A 21250-nucleotide genomic window follows, 5' to 3' on the forward strand; every position below is an offset into this window, starting at 1 on the left:
GCACTTTTTTATTCTTTCTTAGAATTTCCATGTCTCTGCATATATTATACATCTATTCTTGCTTGTTTAATTTTCCCATTAATACCTTTATCATTTGTATCATATTTTTTAAAAAATTCTGGCATTCTTGCCATATATAACTCTGATTCTGATGCTTGTTCAGTCTCTTCAGACTGTTTTTTACCTTTCGTTGTAATTTTTTTCTGGCAAAAGGTGGATGTGATTAAATGAGTAAAAAGAACTTCAGTAAATGGCTTCTAATAATGTAGTGGTATAAGCTGTAGAGGGAGGGGAAGCCTTCTGTAGTCTGTAGGTCTCAATCTTTTGTTAAACTCATGACCCTGATCTGTGAAATCAATCAGTGCTTCTCAGTGGCTTTTCCCCCCTTAGTNAGGGAAAGGATGGCTAGAGAGGAATGGAGTTGGGTATTTCCTTTCTTCTAGAGCAGTCAGGCTCTAATAAAATCCTGGCAGGTTAAGCTCCAGTAAAATACTTATTTTTAAATACAGGCCTAGTTAAGAACAGAATGTCTGAAATATTTCAAAATCGTTCCTTTTCTTTTCTCCATGCCAGAAGCATCAGAGGATTTTTATCTTATATCACTGTAAGCACCTCTAGAGGTCCTGTAGATAAAACTCAAACAAGTCTGAGGGCCCCCTGCAACCGGATCCCCCTAGAGTTTTTAACTCAGAGTTGTTCCCACTGAGCCTCTAGGAATTCATCAATTACAGTTCAGATTTGCCTCCTCTGGCACTGGTTTCCATGGAAGTTTTTGCCCATGGTTTCTGCCCTGGTCCCTTGTGATTTTCTGTATCCACCTGTATGGCTTTCCAATTTGGGGGGCAGTGGTTTGCCCCATGACGTCACTTCTCTGACAAATCTAAGAAGAGTTTGTTTAGATTTTTACTTGTTGCTAGGATGGAGTGGTGACTTTTAAGCTCATTACATGCTGGATTGGAAACCAAAAGTCTCCTGTTGAAGGTTTTTAAGCAAGATAATTTACATTTTAGGAAGTTTATCTTAGAATTATATAGGAGAGATTAGAATGGTTGGAGATAGTGTATTTCATACCTACCAACATACACTGGGATATACTTATTACACTGAAGACAATTTGACTTTATGAGTTCCATTTATTATCTGTTTTATCTTACGAAGTATTCTTTATGTTTTATTTATGGTGATGAGAGTCATTATTCTGTCTTTAGTTGACACACAATGTTACACTAGTTTCAGGTGTACAACATACTGATTCAACAAGTTTATACCATTCTTGCATCTTTGTAGCTAAGTAGTCCTGCATGTCAAGTTACATTGTCCTTTAGAATACTTGTAGTTTTCTAGCTTATGGCATTGAAAATTTTATACATTCATCTTCTTAAAATGTCGTGGGTTTTTTGTCTGTCTTTATTGCTCTTTGTGGGCTTTTTAAAATTTACTTTGTGTTAAAGTTTGAAGTACATGAAATACACACACACATACACATAAACACACTGTTTTTCCTCAGAACTAAGTCTTATGTATTAATTGCATAATAGCTATAAATGACCATAATGAGAACAGGGAATTGGTTATATTGGAGAGCAGTGTTTTTCCAACCTTATCGACCTAATGTTCACTTTTTTTATAATAAATGCTGTATAGTGCTCCCCTTATTATACTGAAATGAAATTCATAGTTACAGTAATCTCTTTCTCCATGTATGTTCAAAAACACTAAAAAAACCGCAGTATAACATAGATGAATAATAAAAATTATACACATATTATACACATATTATAAAATAATATGTACTTCAGGATGTGAATAGATAGGAATGACTATGCTAGAAGGCAATTAAAATAAGAGCAAACTACATATATTTATATACTGGATTTTATTGAATCTAAGACTACCTTGATTATAATATGTACTATTATTTTACACACCACTAAGAGAAAAACTGCTCTAACAAGACGGATACGTATGTGTGAATATCAGAGATATTAAAGGGGAATAATTAATGAAATTTGATATATGTGTAGAATCATTATGAACGCTTGCTCTAGAATAGTAAGCTAATACATCTGTGTGTGTTTGCAGGTCAGCTACCACAATCATGTTGTTAACAGCATGATTTTTCCAAATTGGCAAGCAACTCAGGGTTAAATTTCAAGCAAAAAAATATACAGTATTCTGTGGAATTAACAGCATTTGTGTTTCTTGGAAATTTTATTGTATATTGAAACTATACAGAAAAATACTTTGTAACCGTGGTACTTGGATCTCACTGCCTGCTCTTAGACATAAAACAAGCAGATTGATGTCTTCAACCCTGTTCTCCTCTTTACATTTTTGTTCTGTTTGTAGTCTACAGAGACATTTATCTTCTTTGTCCCCAAATGTGGGTTTTGTTTTCTCTGTATATTACTTATCTTGAATTTGAAGCAGGGAGAATATATCAAAACCTGGACTTACTGATCAAAATTGTTTGGAAGTTTTGGTTTTTTTTTAAACCCTGTATCTGTATTACTTCAATAAAAATATTTAAAAATATAGTTTTAAAATTTTAAAAACAGCCACATAATGCTATAGGGAGCCTTCTAGTTAAAAGTAAGTTCATGTGGCTGCAATGAAAGTAGATGGTAAACAGATCCTAACAGGGAAAGATTGGTCAGCCTTTTTTTTTTTTTATAACAATATGTATCATTCTTCCCATCATGAAATCACATGCTGATTAAGTCCACTTCTAATGGTATTCAAGTCAAGTTAAATAATATTAGGACTTAACATCTGAAATAAATAAGAAAACAAAAGAGTTAATAGAAACAAAGAGATAATAAGAGAGCATATATTCGTAAGCTTCATGGGGCTGAAGATTGAGAGAGTATGAGTTATTAGGAAGAGAAACTGTTAACTAATTTGCTTATTTAGTGAAATTTTATGGCTATCCTCTAATCTCATAAAATTGATAAAGCATAAGACAATACTTGGTGTAGGACAGCTGAGTTTTTAAGAACACTTTAAAACCATAAGAGTTTGTAGTATGGGGAGGAAGTAGTCATCATTAGTCATATTTTCCTGATAAAATATATATTTTAAAACATGCATATAGTATAATGCTAAACATATATATATACACTTATTCGTATAAGTCATAATCTGCCTTTAAGAAATAACAAATTGACATGTATAGTTTTTACAAGTGACTGTCATCTATCACTGGTTTATTGTTTATCTTTTTGAGAATTTGACTATATTTGTGGTATCTTTGTGGAATATAAGTGTATTTTAAAACGATTTTGTAGAACTGTTTTTTGCTGTGTTTAATCTCAGCATGCATTAGAACTCATGAATTCCAGTGGTGCTGTACCAGTTCATTATATTAAGAGAGGCCAGTGATTCAGAGAAAAGCTTGATACAGGAAATAAAAGATATAATTTCTAGGGTAAGATAAGCAAAATGGCCATCTTTACTTTTCTTTCTTTTTTTTTTTTTTTTCCTGTCACTGACCAATTTCAACCACCTTTCTGGCTTTAACTCTAAAATTCATGTGGTATCTACATCTCCAACTTATTCTATTCTCCTGATTTCCAAACTGCTACAACCAGTGTTAAGCTAGTAGGCATCTTCAGTGTATCTATAGACTATCAGCACGTAAAAGTCAGGATATTAAAAACTGTGCTTCATCCCTGAAAATTGCTCTTCATCCAGTGGATTCAGTCTTGGTTGGTTAAGATTCATCATATGTTAAAACCTAGAGGTCAACTCAGCTGCTCCCTGTGCCCTACTGTTGATAAACAGTCATTTGTCACATCATGTAGACTCTACTGTTTTAACCTTTCTTGAATGTGTACCCCACTCTTCCTCACAGCTACAGTCTCAGTTCAGATCCTACTTATCATTTGCCTGAATCACATCAACACAGTTTTTACCTGCCAGTGGAAGGTATTTTATTCCTGAAAAACCATAGTAAGGGTAATTTTCACTATCAAGAATATAATTACCTTTTTTTTTCAACCTGATTAAGGGCATTTGTTTACAAATAACCCAAAGCTAACACCATACTTAATGGTCAAAGACTGAATTTTTTCCCTAAGACAGTGTTATCTGTTCTTGCCATTTCCATTCAACTTTGTACTAGAAATACTAGCCAGTACAATTAGATAGGAAAAAAGAATAATAATTGCAGTAAGATTGGAAAGGAAGAAGTAAAACTAACTCTATTTTCAATGCCTTGATCTTGTATATGGAAAGTCCACTAAAAAACTATTAGAACTAATAAATGATTTTTGCATTGTTGCAGGACAGAATATCATTGTACAAAAATCAATTGTATTTCTATACACTTGGAATGAACAATCTGAAAATTAAGTTAATTCTGTTGACAATAGCATCAGAAAGAATAAAATACTTAGGAATAAATTTAACAAAAGATGTATAAAATTAATACTTTGAAAGCTACAAAACATTGAAAGAAATTTAAGAAGATCTAAATTAATGTAAAAACGTCCCATGTTCATATCAAAAAGACCCAACACTGATAAGAGGGCAATACTCCTCAAACATATCTATAGACTCAAGGGTCAATCAGTATCTCTGCTGATTAGAAGGGTAATCACAACAATGTAATCAAGACATTGTTACAAAGATAAATATCTAGATCAACAAGAGAATCAGTAGCCCAGAAATAAACTCATACATGTACAGTTAATTGATTTTTAACAAGAAACTAAGACGATTGAATGGGGGAAAAATAGTATTTTTAATAAATCGTGCTGGGATAGCCATCTGCAAAAAAATGAAATTGGACCTTGAACCCATTCCATATGCAAAAATCAACTTAAAATGGGTCAAAGACTTAAATGTAAAACTAGAAGCTATAAAACTCTTAGAAGAAAGAATAAGGGTGAATTCCTTCCTTGGTTTTGGCAAGGGATTCTTAAATATGACATCGAAACCATGAGCAACAAAATACCAACTAGACAAATTGAACCTTATCAAGACTAATAACTTCTGTACTTCAAAGGGCACCATGAAGAAAATGAAGACAACCCACAGAATGGTAGAAAATACAGACAAAGCATATTTTTTAAAGATTTTTATTTATTTTTTTGACAGAGAGAGAGGCAGCGAGAGAGGGAACACAAGCAGGGGGAGTGGGAAAGGGAGAAGCAGGCTCCCACTGAGCAGGGAACCGGATAAGGGGCTTGATCCCAGAACACTGGGATCATGACCTGAGCCTAAGGCAGATGCTTAACGACTGAGCCACCCAGGCGCCTCCAGACAAAGCATATATTTGATAAGTGTCTCATGTCTAGAATGTATAAAGAACTCATACAATTCAATAATAAAAAGACAAACAACCCAGTTCAAAAATGGGCGAAGGATTTGCATAGACATTTCTCAAAAAAAGATATGCAAATGGCCAACAAGCACATGAAAAAAATGTTTGACATCATTAATCATCAGGGAAATGCAAATCAAACAGGATGGTTAGAATCAAAAAGTCAAGTAGTAAGTGTTGGTAAGGTTTTGGAAAAATTGGAATCCTTGAACACTGCTGGTGGGAATGTAAACTGGTACAACTGCTTTGGAAAACAATCTGGCACTTCCTCAAATAATTAAATGTAGTATTACCATATGACTCAGCTATTCAATACCTAGGTATATACCCAAGAGAAATGAAAATATCTATGTCCAAACAAAAACTTGTACATGAATGTTTTCAGCAGTTCATTTATAAAAGCCAAAAGTTGGAAACAACTAAAATGTCTGTCAACAGATAAATGGATAAATAATATTGGTTTCTCCATAGAATGAAATATTATTTGGCCTTAAAAAAGAATGAATACTGCTACAGCATGGATAAACCTTGAAAACACTGTGAAAGAAGAAAAGTGAAAGGAGGTAGACACAAAAGACTATCTACTATATGAGTCTGTGTATATGAAAGTTTAGGGAAATCTTTTGAGATAGAAAATAGATTAATAGTTGCTTAGGGCTGGGAGGCAGGACAGTGATTAAGGGAGTGATAGCTAAAGATTACAGGGTTCCTTCTTGAGATGTTGAAGACATTCTAACATTTACTGTGGTGATGGTTGCACATATCTGAAAGTATATGAGAAACCATTGAATTGTATACTTTAAATGGATGAGTTATACGGCATTATTAATTACATCTCAGTAAAGCTGCTTAAATAAAGAATAGGCTACTCCAAAAGTGTATATAGTTACCATCAAATTTAGCAGGAAGGGACCAGACATTTCTAGGTGTCATTTCTTTTAGCCTTTCCTCCCCATCTCATTTCCCCTTTGCACCCCAAACTTGAAGCGGAGTTTCAGCAGCATGTCGTCCTGCCAGTCCTCTTTTTTTTTTAATTTTTTTAAACGATTTTATTTATTTGTAAAGCAGGGAGAGCAGCAGACAGAGGAAGAAGCAGACTCCCTGCTGAGCCAGGAGCCCGATGCAGCACTCGATCCCAGGACCCTGGGATCATGACCTGAGCCAAAGGCAGACGCCTAGCCAACTGAGACACCCAGATGGTCCCTGCCAGTACTCTTTAGAGTCATTGCAACCTTTAGCAGTTTGACTCCAGCCTAAAGAGAAGGGTGTTGGGAGAAAGGATTTCTGTAAACCATGGCTCATACAAAGCATAAGGCTTGTAATCAGTCAGTGGTAAAGCACCCAGGAGGCAACTGGCTACAAAAGCTTCTCTCAGTTCATCCTCTCCTGGAGGAATGAAATAACCTTTTTGTCACAAGCCTGTTACAAGTACAGTGGCATCTGACATTAGATTGCTCTGACTTCTAAACGGACATGCTGTCTCAGAGCACAAATATTAGTGCTCTGAAGGAGGCAAGTGCTGCCTGTGTGGTTGGCCTGTTTGAAGACATCTGTGTGCTGTCCATGCCAGTGTGGAGCAATTGTGCCAGAAGACTTCTACCTAGCATGTTGTATTCCTACAGAATGTATTGCATAGGTGGAGAGTGTGCTAAATAATTTATTTTAGTTGTAAACATTTCATTCTCAAAAAACAAAAGATCCAACCTCTTTCTCCCATCATTGGTAGTTCTAAACATTACATTTTTTTTCCCTAAGATCAAAATGAACCTAAGTGTATGATTGTGAATGGACAAAATGGTGACATAATTGGGTGTGGCAAGTTATTTTTCCATTTTCAGTAGTGTGTGAATTTTTAATATTAATATGGGGACATAAAACATTAAAGGAAGTCAACTCGCAGTAATATAATTTATGGAATCTAATCTTTTTTTAAAATGCTAGCACTTCGCTTTTTTTAAGCAAGAATTGAATTTCTTTTTGATCACACTGAATAGTGTCTATCATTTTATCATATAGTAGTTACATCTATTCACTCAACTTTTCTAATTAATTCTACATGCAAGTGCATTTTTTAAAAAGATTTTATTTATTTGAGACTGACAGAGAAAGAGAGAGAGCACAAGTTTGGGGGGGGGAGAGGCAGAGAGAGAAAAAAGCAGACTCCCCACTGAGCAGGGAGCCCAACATGGGGCTCAATCCTAGGACCCTGGGATCATGACCTAAGCTGAAAGTGGACGCTTAACTGACTGAGCCACCCAATCACCCCCCAAGTGCGTGTTTTTAATGTTGTCTGTACTGTTCTTATGTGTTCGTTATCAAAATATGTTTAATTAAAAAAATTAATGTTAAGTTTCAAATTTCTCAAATTGACACTATTATGCTAAAACACACAAATCCCTTTAAAATGGATAGTCATTTAATTATTAATATCAGTATCATGATACAACCTAACAGGAGTTTTCCTGTTCTTAATTATTCTCTACCAGCTGTCTTTAATAGTATGGGCCCCTAGAAGATGATTGGGAATTTTGTGGGTAGTTTTTGGATTGTCATAATGATAGGGGGATGTTAGTAGGCCAGCTGTCTTGATACCTAAGTTCAGTAGATCCAGTAGATTCCAACCCTTGTCTTTATACCTGCCCTCAGTGCTTGGTGCTTCCAACTCCCAATCTTCTCAAAGGTCTAGAGGACATGATCACTTTTGCAAGCATTTTAAGTTGTGGCTTTTCTTTTGCCAAGTCAGCTACCACTTACCTGTCAGCATTGACTTCTAAACATTTGATGAAATTTTTTATACTATGTTTTCTTTCCTGTTCTCTTTTTCATAGTGAGTTTCTGTCCTTTTTTTTTTAAATTCCTTTACTGTCTGCCCAGTGGTTTCAAAAGCCAAGTGATCACCAAGTGATGAATCTGCTATGCTTAATAGCTCAGTGGGAGATAGCTCCTCTTAGAGGATATGGCAGATATTTTAGGTAGTTTGGCTATTATGTAGACTAGCTGGTATCCTGGCAATTAGTGCCCAGTTGGGGCTAGATCTGCTAAGCACACTGTCATTTGTGTGCCCAACCAAAATGCCAGTGGTACTTACAGTGATCAGTTCATTCTAGCCTTGCATTAATTCATCGTAAACAGTATGTTAGACAATTAACATTTTCTATGGCTGAAAGTTATGTATAATCTTACTCATTACTCTTTCTCAAGCTGAACTTTTACAAACTGATTTGTATTCAGAAGTATAACAGTAAGAACAGTGTGATGGTTCCTTATCATTAAAAGGAAAACACTGGATAAATGGTTTTCCTATTCCTAACATTCAGCTTGGCTACATGGTTTTTCTTCATATTAACAGGTTTTTTGGTAAAAGGCCTCAGTGGGATTGTAGAGGGGCATCAAATCTGAATGAACTTCATCAACTATTAAGTGACATAATGATCAGAAGATTGAAGACTGATGTTTTAACCCAGCTGCCCCCTAAAGTCAGACAGCGTATTCCCTTTGATATTCCATCAGCAGCTGCCAAGGTGAGAATGCTTGTTTGATTGAAAGTCTTACTTTAAGTCATTTTAATGAAAGATCATACATGTTGATATTTCATAGAAGGAAAAGTCGGTTTTCTTAAAATAAGATTAATTAATAGAACATATGAACTGGCTTTGTATCATTTCCGGAAGAGAACAGGAAGAATTTAACTTCAGTCATCAAATAATGTGAGAAGATTCGGTATCCTACTGATGTAAAAAAAATACTTCCACTCAATGTAGAATAAAAGCACTTCAACTGCAACAAAGATTTAGTATTAAGAATTCTAAGTACCTGTAGGGTGTAAAGCCCAATAATTTAGAAGGGAAGTTATATTCCATGCTCTAGGATTTTTTCCAAGTATGAGCTATCTTCTAGAATAAGTTGGATATAGCCTTCTTCTTGAGACCTGAACACTCTATGATCATGTTGGAGGATGTGAAGGTCTATATATTAGAAAGTAAGATTGTATTTTACCTAATCCTTATCTACATTTACTTTTAGGGAGTACAGAGCTTATATATTCTCTGAAATTTCTTTAAATCTGGACAGAACGTTGTTGACAAAGACTATTTATTGCATTATTTTACTTTCAAAGCTTAAGGTAGACATTTTGTAAACATTGAGCAATATGTTATTGGTAAAAGGGAATAATCTGATTTGCTTTATCCACCATTTTAGCATTAGAAAAAAAATAAAAGAGTCAGTATATGATTATATTACATTTTTATTTAGCTAATATGTTTATTTAAAGTCTTTATGCTTATTTAAATGAAATCATATCTCATTATGAAAATACTTTGGTACTGTGTACATTTTCACTGTTTCCTTTCTTATGTATGCAAACTTTTATTTTTACTTTACAAAATGTTTTTTCTTAAAGGGAAGCTCTAATCATTTGATTTACAATATTAGCAAAAGGCTTGGCTTTCACCCACAGCTTTTCATTGGTTTCTGTCTTTGGCATGAACATGTGACTGACCTGTCTCCACACTGATGTTTTTAAATGAACACATTGGTATCTTTGGGAATTTGTTTTCATATCTTCACAAAGAAAAAAGAGAACAAGTAGGACAAAATTCATTATTGCATTAATTGTTCTGTTTTTTTTTTTTTTTTAAGATTTTATTTAGTTAGTTAGTTCGTTAGTTGTTGAGAGAAAGAGTACGAAGTGGGGAAGGAGCAGAGGGGCAGGGAAAAGGAGGGGGAAAGAATCCCAAGCAGACTTTCCGCTGAACGCCACGCCTGACTTGGTGCCGGATCCCATGACCTGAGCGGAAATCAAGTCAGACGCTTAACGGACTGAGCCACCCCCAGCGCCCCTGTTCTTCTGTTCTTTATGGCATATTTCTAAGCATTGTTATTTTCTCCCACATAGGAATTGAATACCAGTTTTGAAGAGTGGGAAAAATTAATAAGAGCTCCAAATGCAGGTGCCACTGAGACTGTCATGGGGTTGATTACTCGCCTGTTTAAACAGACTGCTATTGCCAAGGTACTCATTGCTGGGATATCATATGTTTCTCTTGATACAAATTATTTCATATATTTTAATGCTTTTATTTAAGCAGCTTATTTGCATACTGTAACATGTCTTTGTCATTTAATTTTTTAACTCTGTTATGGAAAAATTCAGACATATTACAAGTAAACAGTGATATAATAAACACCATTATATCTGTTCCTATATTGATCTTTTCCAATATATGGATACACTTTGATGAGGGAATATAATATGCTTTACACGGTCTCATTTAAAGGACATACATATATTCATCTTTGTCATCAAATTTTTCTATGGTTTTTGCTATATAATTGCTATAAATAATGTTTTTTATTTAAGTCAATCATTTTTAATTGGTATTCTGTTTCTAGTTCCCTACAGAGATAGATGTGCTCATATTCTGTTTGTCTAAAAGTGCAAATTAGAGGTGTTAGAGTTTTTAAATCTCAGTGTGAATATAAAGTAGATTCATCACACGTTCTTGTTTTTACTAGCGTGGTAGAACTTAGACATGCTAATGAGTGTTACTCCTTTCCAATTCTGAAATTTTTTTATAAGATAATTTTTAAGTGAGGTATATTGAGGTATAATTCACATTCAGTGAAATTTATCCTTTTAAAATACATAGCTTGATGAGGCTTGACAAATACATAGAGTAAATCACCAGTACAATCAAGATAAAGAATATTTCCATTTGCCCAAAAAATTCCCTGATGCACCTTTGTAGTTATCTCCCTCACACCTGCCCTCTGCACCTCAGCAGTAACAGATCTACTTTCTACAACTGTAGTTTTATATTTTCCTGAATGTTCCAAAAACGGAATCATAGAGTATGTAGCCTTTTGTCTGGCTTCTTTCATTTAGCATAAAGCTTTTGAATATTGATCCATGTTTTGCATATGTCATTAGTTTCTTCATTTTTATTTCTGAATAATGTTCCAGTATATGGATATATAACAGTTTTTTTCCTTTCACCAGTTAATGGCCATTTGGGATCTTATCAGTTTGAGCCATTATGAGTACTCAAAACTGTTATAATCATTCATGTACAGGTCTTTGTATGGACAGATTTTGATTTCCCTTGAGTAAATAACTGGGAATGGGACTGTTGGGTCATATGGAAGACATAGCTTAAATTTTATAAAAAGCTGCCAAATTGTTTTTCAAGTACTGTACCATTTTGCATTCCTAGTCGCAACGTATGAGAGTTCCAGTGGTTCTGCATCTTTGTCAGCACTTGGTATTGTCAGTCTTTTTAATTTTAGCTATTTTCCAGGGTATGTACTGGCATCTCATTGTCATTTTAATTTCCCTTCTCCTAATGTCTAATGATAGCATATTTTCATGTGTTTATATATATAATAGATATCTTATATCTGTTATATATCATATAGTCTGTGCATGTCAAGCCCATATTTATGTTGGATTATAAGAGTTCTTTTTTTTTTCAAGATTTATTGATTTTACCAAGAAAGAGAGTGGGGGGTGGTGCAGGGGGCAGAGGGATTGGGAAAGAGAATTTCAAGCAGACTCCCCACTGAGCAAGGAGCCTGACATGAAACTTGATCCCATGACTCTGAGATCATGACCTGAATTGAAATCAAGAGTGTGATGCTCAATCGACTAAGCCACTCAGGCACCCCAGAGCTCTTTATATATTTTAGAAACAAGTCCTCTAACATGTAAGTGTTTTCCAAATAGTCCTACCAAGTCCATAGATTCCATTTTATTTTCTTGACATTGTCTTTAAAAGAACAGAAGTTTTAAATTGTGAAACAGTCCAGTTTATTATTTTTTCTTTCATGTTCTCTGTTATTTGAGTACTGATTACTTTTTGCTCATTCCAAGTTCACAAAGATCTTCTACTGTGTTTTCTTATAAAAGTGCTATATCCTTAGGTTATATAGGTAGGTCTAGAACTACTTTAATTTTTTTATGTGGTACAAAGTTAAGCATAGAGATTTAGTTATTTTGGTTTGGTTTGGGTGGGTTTTGTTTGATTATTTGTTTTGCTTGTGGATTTTCAATTTTCAATTGATACTCATTATTGGAAACCATTTTTCTCTCATTGACTCACCTTAGCACCTTCATAAAAATCATTTGGTTATACATGTGTGGATCTGTTTCAGAACTCTGGTCTGTTTCATTGATCTATACATCTCATTTGACAGAACACTAAAGTATCTGGTTACTGCACCTTTCTAATAAAACTTGAAATCACATGGTGTTCACTCCTACTTTATTTCAGAATTATTCTGTTCGTAATAGGGCATTGCTGGATTGTAGGGTATCTCTATTTTCAACTTTTTCAGGTACCTCCATACTCTTTTCTAGAGTGGCTATACCAGCTTGTATTCCCACCAACTGTGTAAGAGGGTTCCTCTTTCTCCGCATCCTCGCTAACATCTGTCATTTCCTGACTTGTTAATTTTAGCCATTCTGACTTGTGTGAGGTCGTATCTCATGTGGTTTTGATTTGTATTTCCCTGATGCCAAGTGATGTTGAGCATTTTTTTCATGTGTCTGTTGGCCATTTGGATGTCTTCTTTGCAGAAATGTCTGTTCATGTCTTCTGCCCATTATTTGTTCTTTGGGTGTTCAGTTTCATAAGTTCTCGAGAGATTTTTTGGATACAGCCCTTTATCTGATAAGACATTTGCAAATATCTTCTCCCATTCTGTCGGTCCTTTTGGTTTTGTCCACTGTTTCCTTTGCTGTGCAAAAAACTTTTATCTTGATGAAGTCTCAATAGTTCATTTTTGCCTTTGTTTCCCTTGCTTTTGGAGATGTGTCTAGCAAGAAGTTGCTGCTGCCGAGGTCCCAAATGCTGCCTGTGTTTTTCTCTAGGATTTTGATGGACTGCTGTCTCACATTTAGGTCTTTCATCCATTTTGTGTCTATTTTTGTGTATGGTTTTAAGAAATGGTCCAGTTTCATTCCTCTGCATGTGGCTGTCCAGTTTTCCCAACACCATTTGTTGAAGAGACTGTTTTATCCCCACTGGATATTCTTTCCTGTTTTGTTGAAGATAAGTTCACCATAGAGTTGAGGGTCCATTTCTGGGTTCTCTGTTCTGTTCCATTGATCTGTGTGTCTGTTTTTGTGTCAGTACCATACTATCTTGATGATTACAGCTTTGTAATAGAGCTTGAAGTCTGGCATTGTAATGCGAATAGTTTTGGTTTTCTTTTTCAACATTCCTTTGGCTATTTGGGGTCTTTTCTGATTCCATACAAATTTTAGTAATATTTGTTCCAGCTTTGTGGAAAAAGTTCATGGTATTTTGGTAGGGATCGCACTGAATGTATAGATTGCTCTAGGTAGCATAGACATTTTAACAATTATTTGTTTTTCCAGTCCATGAGCATGGAACGTTTTTCCATTTCTTTGTGTCTTCCTTAATTGCTTTCATGAGTGTTCTATAGTTTTCTGAGTACATATCCTTTGCCTCAGTTTGACCTGATTAGATCTCATTTTTGCCCTTAGAGATGCTATATTGCTACTGATGGTTTTCTCAAGCCTAGCTATTGACTTCATAATTGGTACCCTGAAGTCTGTCTCTGACATCTTGCTTATATCCATATCCATTAGGTCTGTGGCAGAGGCCATTGTCTCTGGTTCTTTTCTTTGTTGGGAGTTCCTTCTCCTAGTCATTCTGTTGAGGGATGACTGAGGGAATGTACAGAGTCCAAAATATCAACCATGGCCCAAGCAAGATGCACCCTAGGAAATCTGTAGCAGTCAGAAGCCACCACCAAAAAAACAAAGCTAAAATGAAACGCAAGAATAAAATTTATAAATTTAAAAAAAAATTTTTTTAAATTAAAAATAAATGGGGGGCGAGGGGGAAGGGGGCTATAATCTCTCAGTGTCGGCAAAGTAGGGTGTTTCAGTTCTTCCTGGGTGTATTTCCTTCTGTTTGTTAGAGGGCACTACTTCCCAGAATTACAGGGAAAGTAAAACTAGTATATATATAAAGGTAATATTGAATAGGAAAAAAAGGACTACACTAAAGCATATATCTATTAAAAAAATAGGTGTGAAAAAGTGCAAGTTAAAAAACTACTATGAAATATAAGTTGATATACTGAACATTTAGTTGAAATGAGAAAAAGGTAAAAAGAAAAAACCGAAGAAGCATTAAAGAAAGAAGAAGAAGAAAAAGAGAGTTGTATCTGAAAAATACAGAAGCCATGAGACAGTGCCTGGGGCTCAATATACTGTTTTCCCCTGGTGTTGGGGTTTTAGTTTTATGGGAACCCTAGGGCTGTTATCCTCTTGTTCTTCCAGCCTGTCTTCTGGGGGTGGGGCCTGCCCCGCTGTTTCTCAGGCAACCCTGCTCGGGCAGAGTTGCCCTGCCCCCTGTCGGGGTTGGGTTCCGTGGAAACTGTCTTTTTGAGCTTTTGTTCTCTGGCGGCTTTCCGTGTCTCTTCCGAGTGTCAGAGCAAAAATGGCCACACCCAAACAAATCACAGTCTGCTCTTCTCTGAACCCTCCAGAACACACAGTCTCTATTTCTGTATATGTGCTGAAAACCTCAGCCTCCTGCGGTTCACGCCATCGGTCGACTCAGGGGCCCGGGCTTGTCTCTGCCCTTTGTGCTTCTAAAACCGGGACTGGTCCCAGGTTCACTCGCCGCCCCCCCCCCCCCCCCCCCCCACTGCCACAGCTCCTGGATCCTGTTGAAGTGCTGCTCTAAAGCCCTTTCCCCGCTGCTACTGCTCTGCAAGTTTTTGCCTGGCCCAGCACAGGACGCTTTTGTGCTCCAGTGTTATATCACTTTCTAGGAGCCAGCTTATGGCGGCTCCCTCCCTCTTCTGCTTATCTTCCAATATCTGCCCACAGATTCATGACTCTGCCCTTCCTACCTCGAGACAGGTGGCGTTTTTCTGCTTTTAGAGATCCAGATACATATTCTTATATCTCAGGCTGATTTCTTGGGTCTTCAGAATGGTTTGGTAGATATCCACCTAAATTCAGGGGATCTGTCAAAACAGGATCCCCTACTCCTCTGCCATCTTGCCTCCTCTTGTCCTATAAGCTTTCTATCTCTCTATTTTGAATGACAGCCTTGCTGGATAAAGTATTGTTGGCTGCATACTTTTCTCATTTAGCACCCTGAATATATCATGCCATTCTTTCTGGCCTGCCAGGTCTCCATGGATAGGTCTACTGCCAGTCTAATGTTTCTACCCTTGTAGGTTAGGGACCTTTCATCCCAAGCTGCTTTCAGGATTTTCTCTTTGTCTCTGAAATTTGCAAGCTTCACTCTAATGTGTTTAGTGTTGAGCTATTTTTATTGATTTTGAAGGGTGTTCTCTGTGCCTCCTGGTCTTGAATGCCTGTTTTCTTACCCAGATTAGGGACATTCTCCACTACAATTTGCTCCAATATGCCTTCTTTCCCTCGCTCTCTTTTTCCTCTTCTTCTGGGATCCCAATTATTCTAATATTGTTTTGCTTTATGGTATCACTTATCTTTCAGATTCTCCCCTCGTGATCCAATAGTTGTTTATCTGTCTTTTTCTCAGATTCCTTATTCTCTGTCGTTTTGTCTTCTATATCACTAATTCTCTCTTCTGCCTCATTTATCCTAGCATTTAGAGCTTCCATCTTTAATTGCATCTCATTAATAGCCTTTTTAATTTCAACTAGATTATTTCTCCAGTAAGGGATTCTCTAGTGTCTTCTGTGCTTTTTTCAAGCCCAGGTAGTATCTTTATAATCATTACTCTGAACTCTAGTTCTAACATCTTACTAATGTCCATATTGATTAAGTCCCTGGCAGTCAGTACTGCCTCTTGTTCTCTTTCTTCAGGTAAGTTTTTCCATCTTGTCATTCTGTCCAATGACAGAATAGATGAACGAAAGAATAAAATACTATAATGGTAACAATGAACCCAGGGAAATATACACTAAACAAATCAGAAGAGACCCAAAAATGAAAAAAAAAAAAAATTCAAGGAGAGAGAAAGAAGAGAATATAATCAGACAGGTGAACAGAACAGAGCAATACAGTTGATCCTGTGTGTATTTTGATCTGTTTGTTAGAAAACTACACCCCAAAATTGTAAAGAAAGAAAAACTTATATACATACAAAAATAAAATTAAATACAATGAAAGGATAGAATGTAAGCATAAAAATGAAAATTATGAGACCAAAAACAAAAAATATTAACAGACAGGTAAATAGAACAGAGCAATACATGAGATTCTGGGTGTATTTTGGTATGTTTTTCAGAAGAAACTACATCCCAAAATTGTAAAGAAGGAGAAACTTACATACAAAAATAAAATTAAATACAATGAAAGGATAGGATATAACTGTAAAAGTGAAAATTAAAAAAGACTTTAAAAATAGTTGATAAAATAAGAAATTGGTTGAAAAGGAAAAAGAAAAAAATTAAAATTGGAAGACTAAAGAATCATGAGGAAAAAAAAGTTACCTGAATTCTACATAATCTTTTCCCCTAGGGCTGGAGTTTTGCAGTTCTGTGTGATTGGCAAACTTGGTCTTAGCTGGATGTTCTTGGTGATCTTCTGGGGGTGGGGCCTGTTGTGCTGATTGTCAGGTGTTTTTGCCCAGGCAGAATTTTACCACCATTGCCTGTGGGCCAGGCTAAGTGTAAGCAGCTCCAGATTGTTCCATGTGGCTTTTGTTCCCTGAAGGCTTCCCATGCTGCTTTAAAGGATGGAATGAAAATGGCAGCCTCCCAATCTCCAGCCCCAGAGCTGAAAGCTTGTTGCCCCACCCCCCCACTCCTCAGTGCATCCTCACAGAAAGCAGTCAGTCACACCTGTCTCCCTGTCTTCATACGCACTCACCCAGCCTGTGACAGAGTGTTTCTGTCTCAGGCACGTGAACCCCCACTTTGAGTCTCCAAACTGCAGACTCCTGCAGTGCACATCCATGCTGCTCCTCCGGGGGGGAGGTCAGTGAGGGTGGGGAGTTGGGGGGGGTCTTCCCTGTTCTGCTGCTTACTGGGCCAGTCACCCAACCGTGCCTCGGTTTGTGGCTTATGGCAACACTGAGCTGAAAACCCACTCCTGGGCTCACTGATTGCACTGGCTTCCCCGCTGTGATATCTGGGAGCTCTGCCACACTCAGGCACCCTTCTTTCTATGACCCGGGGGATCCTGAGACCACACTGTCCCACCTATGATTCTGCCTTGCTTTGCTACCTGAGTGTCTTTCAGGCAGGGACATTGCTCACAGAAGCAGACTTGTAAAAGTTCCAATATTGCACCCCACTGCTATGTCACTTTGCGGTAGCAAGCTTACGGATGCTCCCTCCCCCCACGGTTTATCTTCCAATATATTGCCTCAGATTCACTTCTCCGCACCTCCTACCTTGCCGAAAGTGGTTGCTTTTCTATTTGTAGAATTGCAGTAACTTTTTTTTTTAGATCTCCGGTTGAGTTCGCAGGTGTTCAGAATGATTTGATAGCTTTCTAGCTGAATTCCAGGGACTGGACAAAACTAAGGTCTTCTACCTCCCACCATCTTGGACAAATATCCTATAAATATTTCTTAAATTTAAATTTCAACTTTTTCATTGGTAAATATAGAATTATTGTCTATTTTTGTTTATTGACTTTTTATCCTTTGACCTTGCTGAACTAACATCAATTTTTATGGATTTTTTGTAAATTCTTTGGGATTTTCTACATAAAACATCTTTTTGTCTACACTTAAAAACATTTTATGCATGTAATCTGTATGTCTTTTATTTATTTTTATTGCCTATCACAGTGAGGGAATGCAAATACAATTTTGAATAGAAGTGATAGGATTGAACAACCTTGCCTTGCTGCCATTCTTAGAGGAAAAGCTTTCAGCCTTTCACCATTAATAATGATGTTATCTTTAAGTTTTTCATAGATACCCTTTTTTAGGTTCAGAAAATTTTCTTATTTTATTGAATTTGTTGAGAGGAGAAATGACACATATGAAAATCTTTTACCTGGCAGAGCAAGGTTAGGATGAGGGTGGTTACCATAAAAGTGGACCCAAAAAAATGGCTAAAATTTTAAGATAATTATAAAGACTGAGCATGGGCTATCATGACTATTCAGAATAACAGGGTATCTTGACACAGTAAGTCCACAGTCACTCATAAGCTTTATTTCCTTCGGCCTGTACCAGGTGTGACTAGAAGATCATAGAGCAGCCCTGTTAGTGGAGCACAAGCACAATACCCTATCTACTTCCAGAACCCTTTCTCATACTAGGTGAAATTGCTCCTGGGTGCTGGTTCAAAACAAAAGCTATCTGCCCTGCAGACTAGGTGGAAAACCCTATTGAAATTAGGACCGTGGACTGTTATAAGACAGAGATTCAGCAATGCTAGAATTGAGGCAGGAAACTCCACAGACATAGTGTGGTGTCAGGGAGAGAGGCAGAAACTCCAGGAAAGTGCCACCTTTAAGTCTCAGCTGTATCCAGGGGCCTGCCTTACATGGAATTGGTTCTGGAGACCTAAGATGTCCCCTGCCCCCTACCAAGAACTTAACACTGAGAAACCATCAAGATAAGTTCTACACCTGGGGGAGAGAAACACCTGTGTTCAGTGCAGGCATGCAGGAACTGCTGGAAACTCAGAGTACAGCTGGAATACTTAGAAAAACCCATGGCTCAGAGGGGAGGAGGTGGGGGAATGGGATAGACTGGTGATGGGTAGTAAGGAGGGCACGTATTGCATGGTGCACTGGGTGTTATACGCAACTAATGAATCATTGAACTTTACATCAGAAACCAGGGATGTACTGTATGGTGACTAACATAATATAATAAAAAAACATTAAAATTAAATTAAATTAAATTTTAAAAAAAGAAAAACCCATGGCATACATTATCACAAGGTAGAAGCATCCTGTTGCTGGGAGAGTTCAGTTTGTAGTATACCAGAGGTAAATGTAACAAAAAGAGAATCTAAATACAAGGGAACCTAAATAAAACGCAGTAGTGACTAGATTGTCTCCTTCCCACACTATCACCCTGACCAAAAAAAAAAAAAAGCCCATTTCTGGGTGTGTAAATATCAATTATCTCAGAGTGTCCTGTTCTTCTACACATAATGCCTAGCACATAATAGAAATTATGAACTAAATAAAAAAGCAACTTTAAAAAACCATTTTCAAAAGATAAAGCAATCAATAAAGTCAAATTGATAAATGACCTAGACTGTAGAACTATTAGACAAGGGCTCTCAGGAAGCTATGAATAATGTTATATGATCTAGTAGCAAAGATAAACAATATGCATGAAAAGGTGGGAATTTCAGAAGAAATATGAATATTTTAAAGACAGTAAAATGGAAATGCTAGAAATAAACAGAATCTAAAAAAAGTATTCCAATGAGCTTATAAGCCAATAGAGATGATACAGTGTAATCATAAAAAATCTAAATGTCCTGGATATTTATCCTAGAGAAGTGAAAACTTAGGTTTACACAGACTTCTTTCTGGGAATTTATTTATAATAGCCAAAAACTGGGAAATAATCCAGATGTCCTTAAATTGTTGTATATCCATACAATAGAATACTCAATTAAAAGGAATGAACTATTGATAAACACAACAAATTGGATGAATCTAAAGGCATTATACTGATTGAAAGAAGCCAGTCTAAAAAGTTTTCATATATCATGACACCATATTTATAACATTTTCAAAACAATGGAATTTAGTGATAGAAAATATTATTATATGAATGTAATTTTCCTGGTCAAAATATTGTACTATGGAAATGTACACGATATGTACTGTATAGGAAATTATCATTAGGGAAGCTACATTAAGGCTATGCAGGAACTCTGTTATTCTTGCAACCTTTGGTATGTCTAAAATTATTTCACAATGAAAAGTTTTAAAATGTACATATAGTGGACACAATATAGTAACCTAATGTAGAAAACATTCTAAGTTAATCCAAAAGAAGGTAGAAAAGAAAGGAAAGGAACAAAGAACAGATGGGTTAGTCAGAAGACAACAAGGTGTTAGGTTTTAGCCTAGTTCTGTCAATAATTAATTAAATAGAAATGATGTAAACCCACCAAGTAGATAGTAGGAAGTATCATATTGTATAGATCATATGATATCTGCAAAAAGTTCTTTTTAAGTATGAAGGCTGAAAGTTGAAAATAAATGGATGAACAAAGATATACCATGCAAACAATAATCAAAGGAAAGGTGAAGTAGAACTGTAATATCAGATAATGTAGACTTCAGACCAAAGATTATTACCAGCATTAGAGGAAATTTATAGATCACTAAGATGACAACTCTTGTTGTTCCTGACTTTGCTTCCCCTCACAAGAACAATAACTAGCACCTATTCAGGAAGAAGATATCCCTAGGAAATCCTAGAACACAGGGGTGAAACTGAGACACATCCCTGTACCCTAATAACCAAGACAGATGGCATTACTAGGGTAAGAGTAGTGGCTACATGTTGACCCCATTGCCATGCCCCTAGGCCAATGTAGCACCACTCAGGGAGATCCCACCCTGAGCCTCTGGCTTCTCCAGCAGGAAAAGAAAATCTGTGGGGATAAACCACCACAACCACTCCACCCCACCCAACTACCTGGCATTGTGGATTGCTCTCCCAGAGCCAGTACTCTGATCTTTTTTTTTTTTTTTAAGATTCTATTTATTTATTTGACAGAGATAGAGACAGCCAGAGAGAGAGGGAACACAAGCAGGGGGAGTGGGAGAGGAAGAAACAGGCTTCCAGCGGAGGAGCCTGATGTGGGGCTCGAACCCAGAATGCCGGGATCACGCCCTGAGCCGAAGGCAGACACGCCCAACGACGGAGCCACTCAGGCACTCTAGTACTCTGATCTTTATCTGTGGGGATTGCAGGAGAGTTTGTGAAGCTCAACCACTGAGAAATTGAC

General features: G+C 36.6%; 1 protein-coding gene across 1 annotated transcript in view; it reads left to right on the forward strand.

Annotated features, from left to right (window-relative positions):
* ZRANB3 (zinc finger RANBP2-type containing 3) overlaps positions 1-21250 on the forward strand; it is a 302057-nt gene that overhangs the window by 207931 nt on the left and 72876 nt on the right. Inside the window, exons 7-8 of the mRNA XM_008695852.2 lie at positions 8676-8847; positions 10224-10340. Of these exons, the coding sequence (XP_008694074.1) occupies positions 8676-8847; positions 10224-10340 (289 nt within the window). The remainder of the gene's footprint in view (positions 1-8675; positions 8848-10223; positions 10341-21250) is intronic.

Source organism: Ursus maritimus, unplaced genomic scaffold (genome assembly GCF_017311325.1).
Source record: "Ursus maritimus isolate PB19 unplaced genomic scaffold, ASM1731132v1 scaffold_1, whole genome shotgun sequence".
Lineage (NCBI taxonomy): Eukaryota > Metazoa > Chordata > Mammalia > Carnivora > Ursidae > Ursus > Ursus maritimus.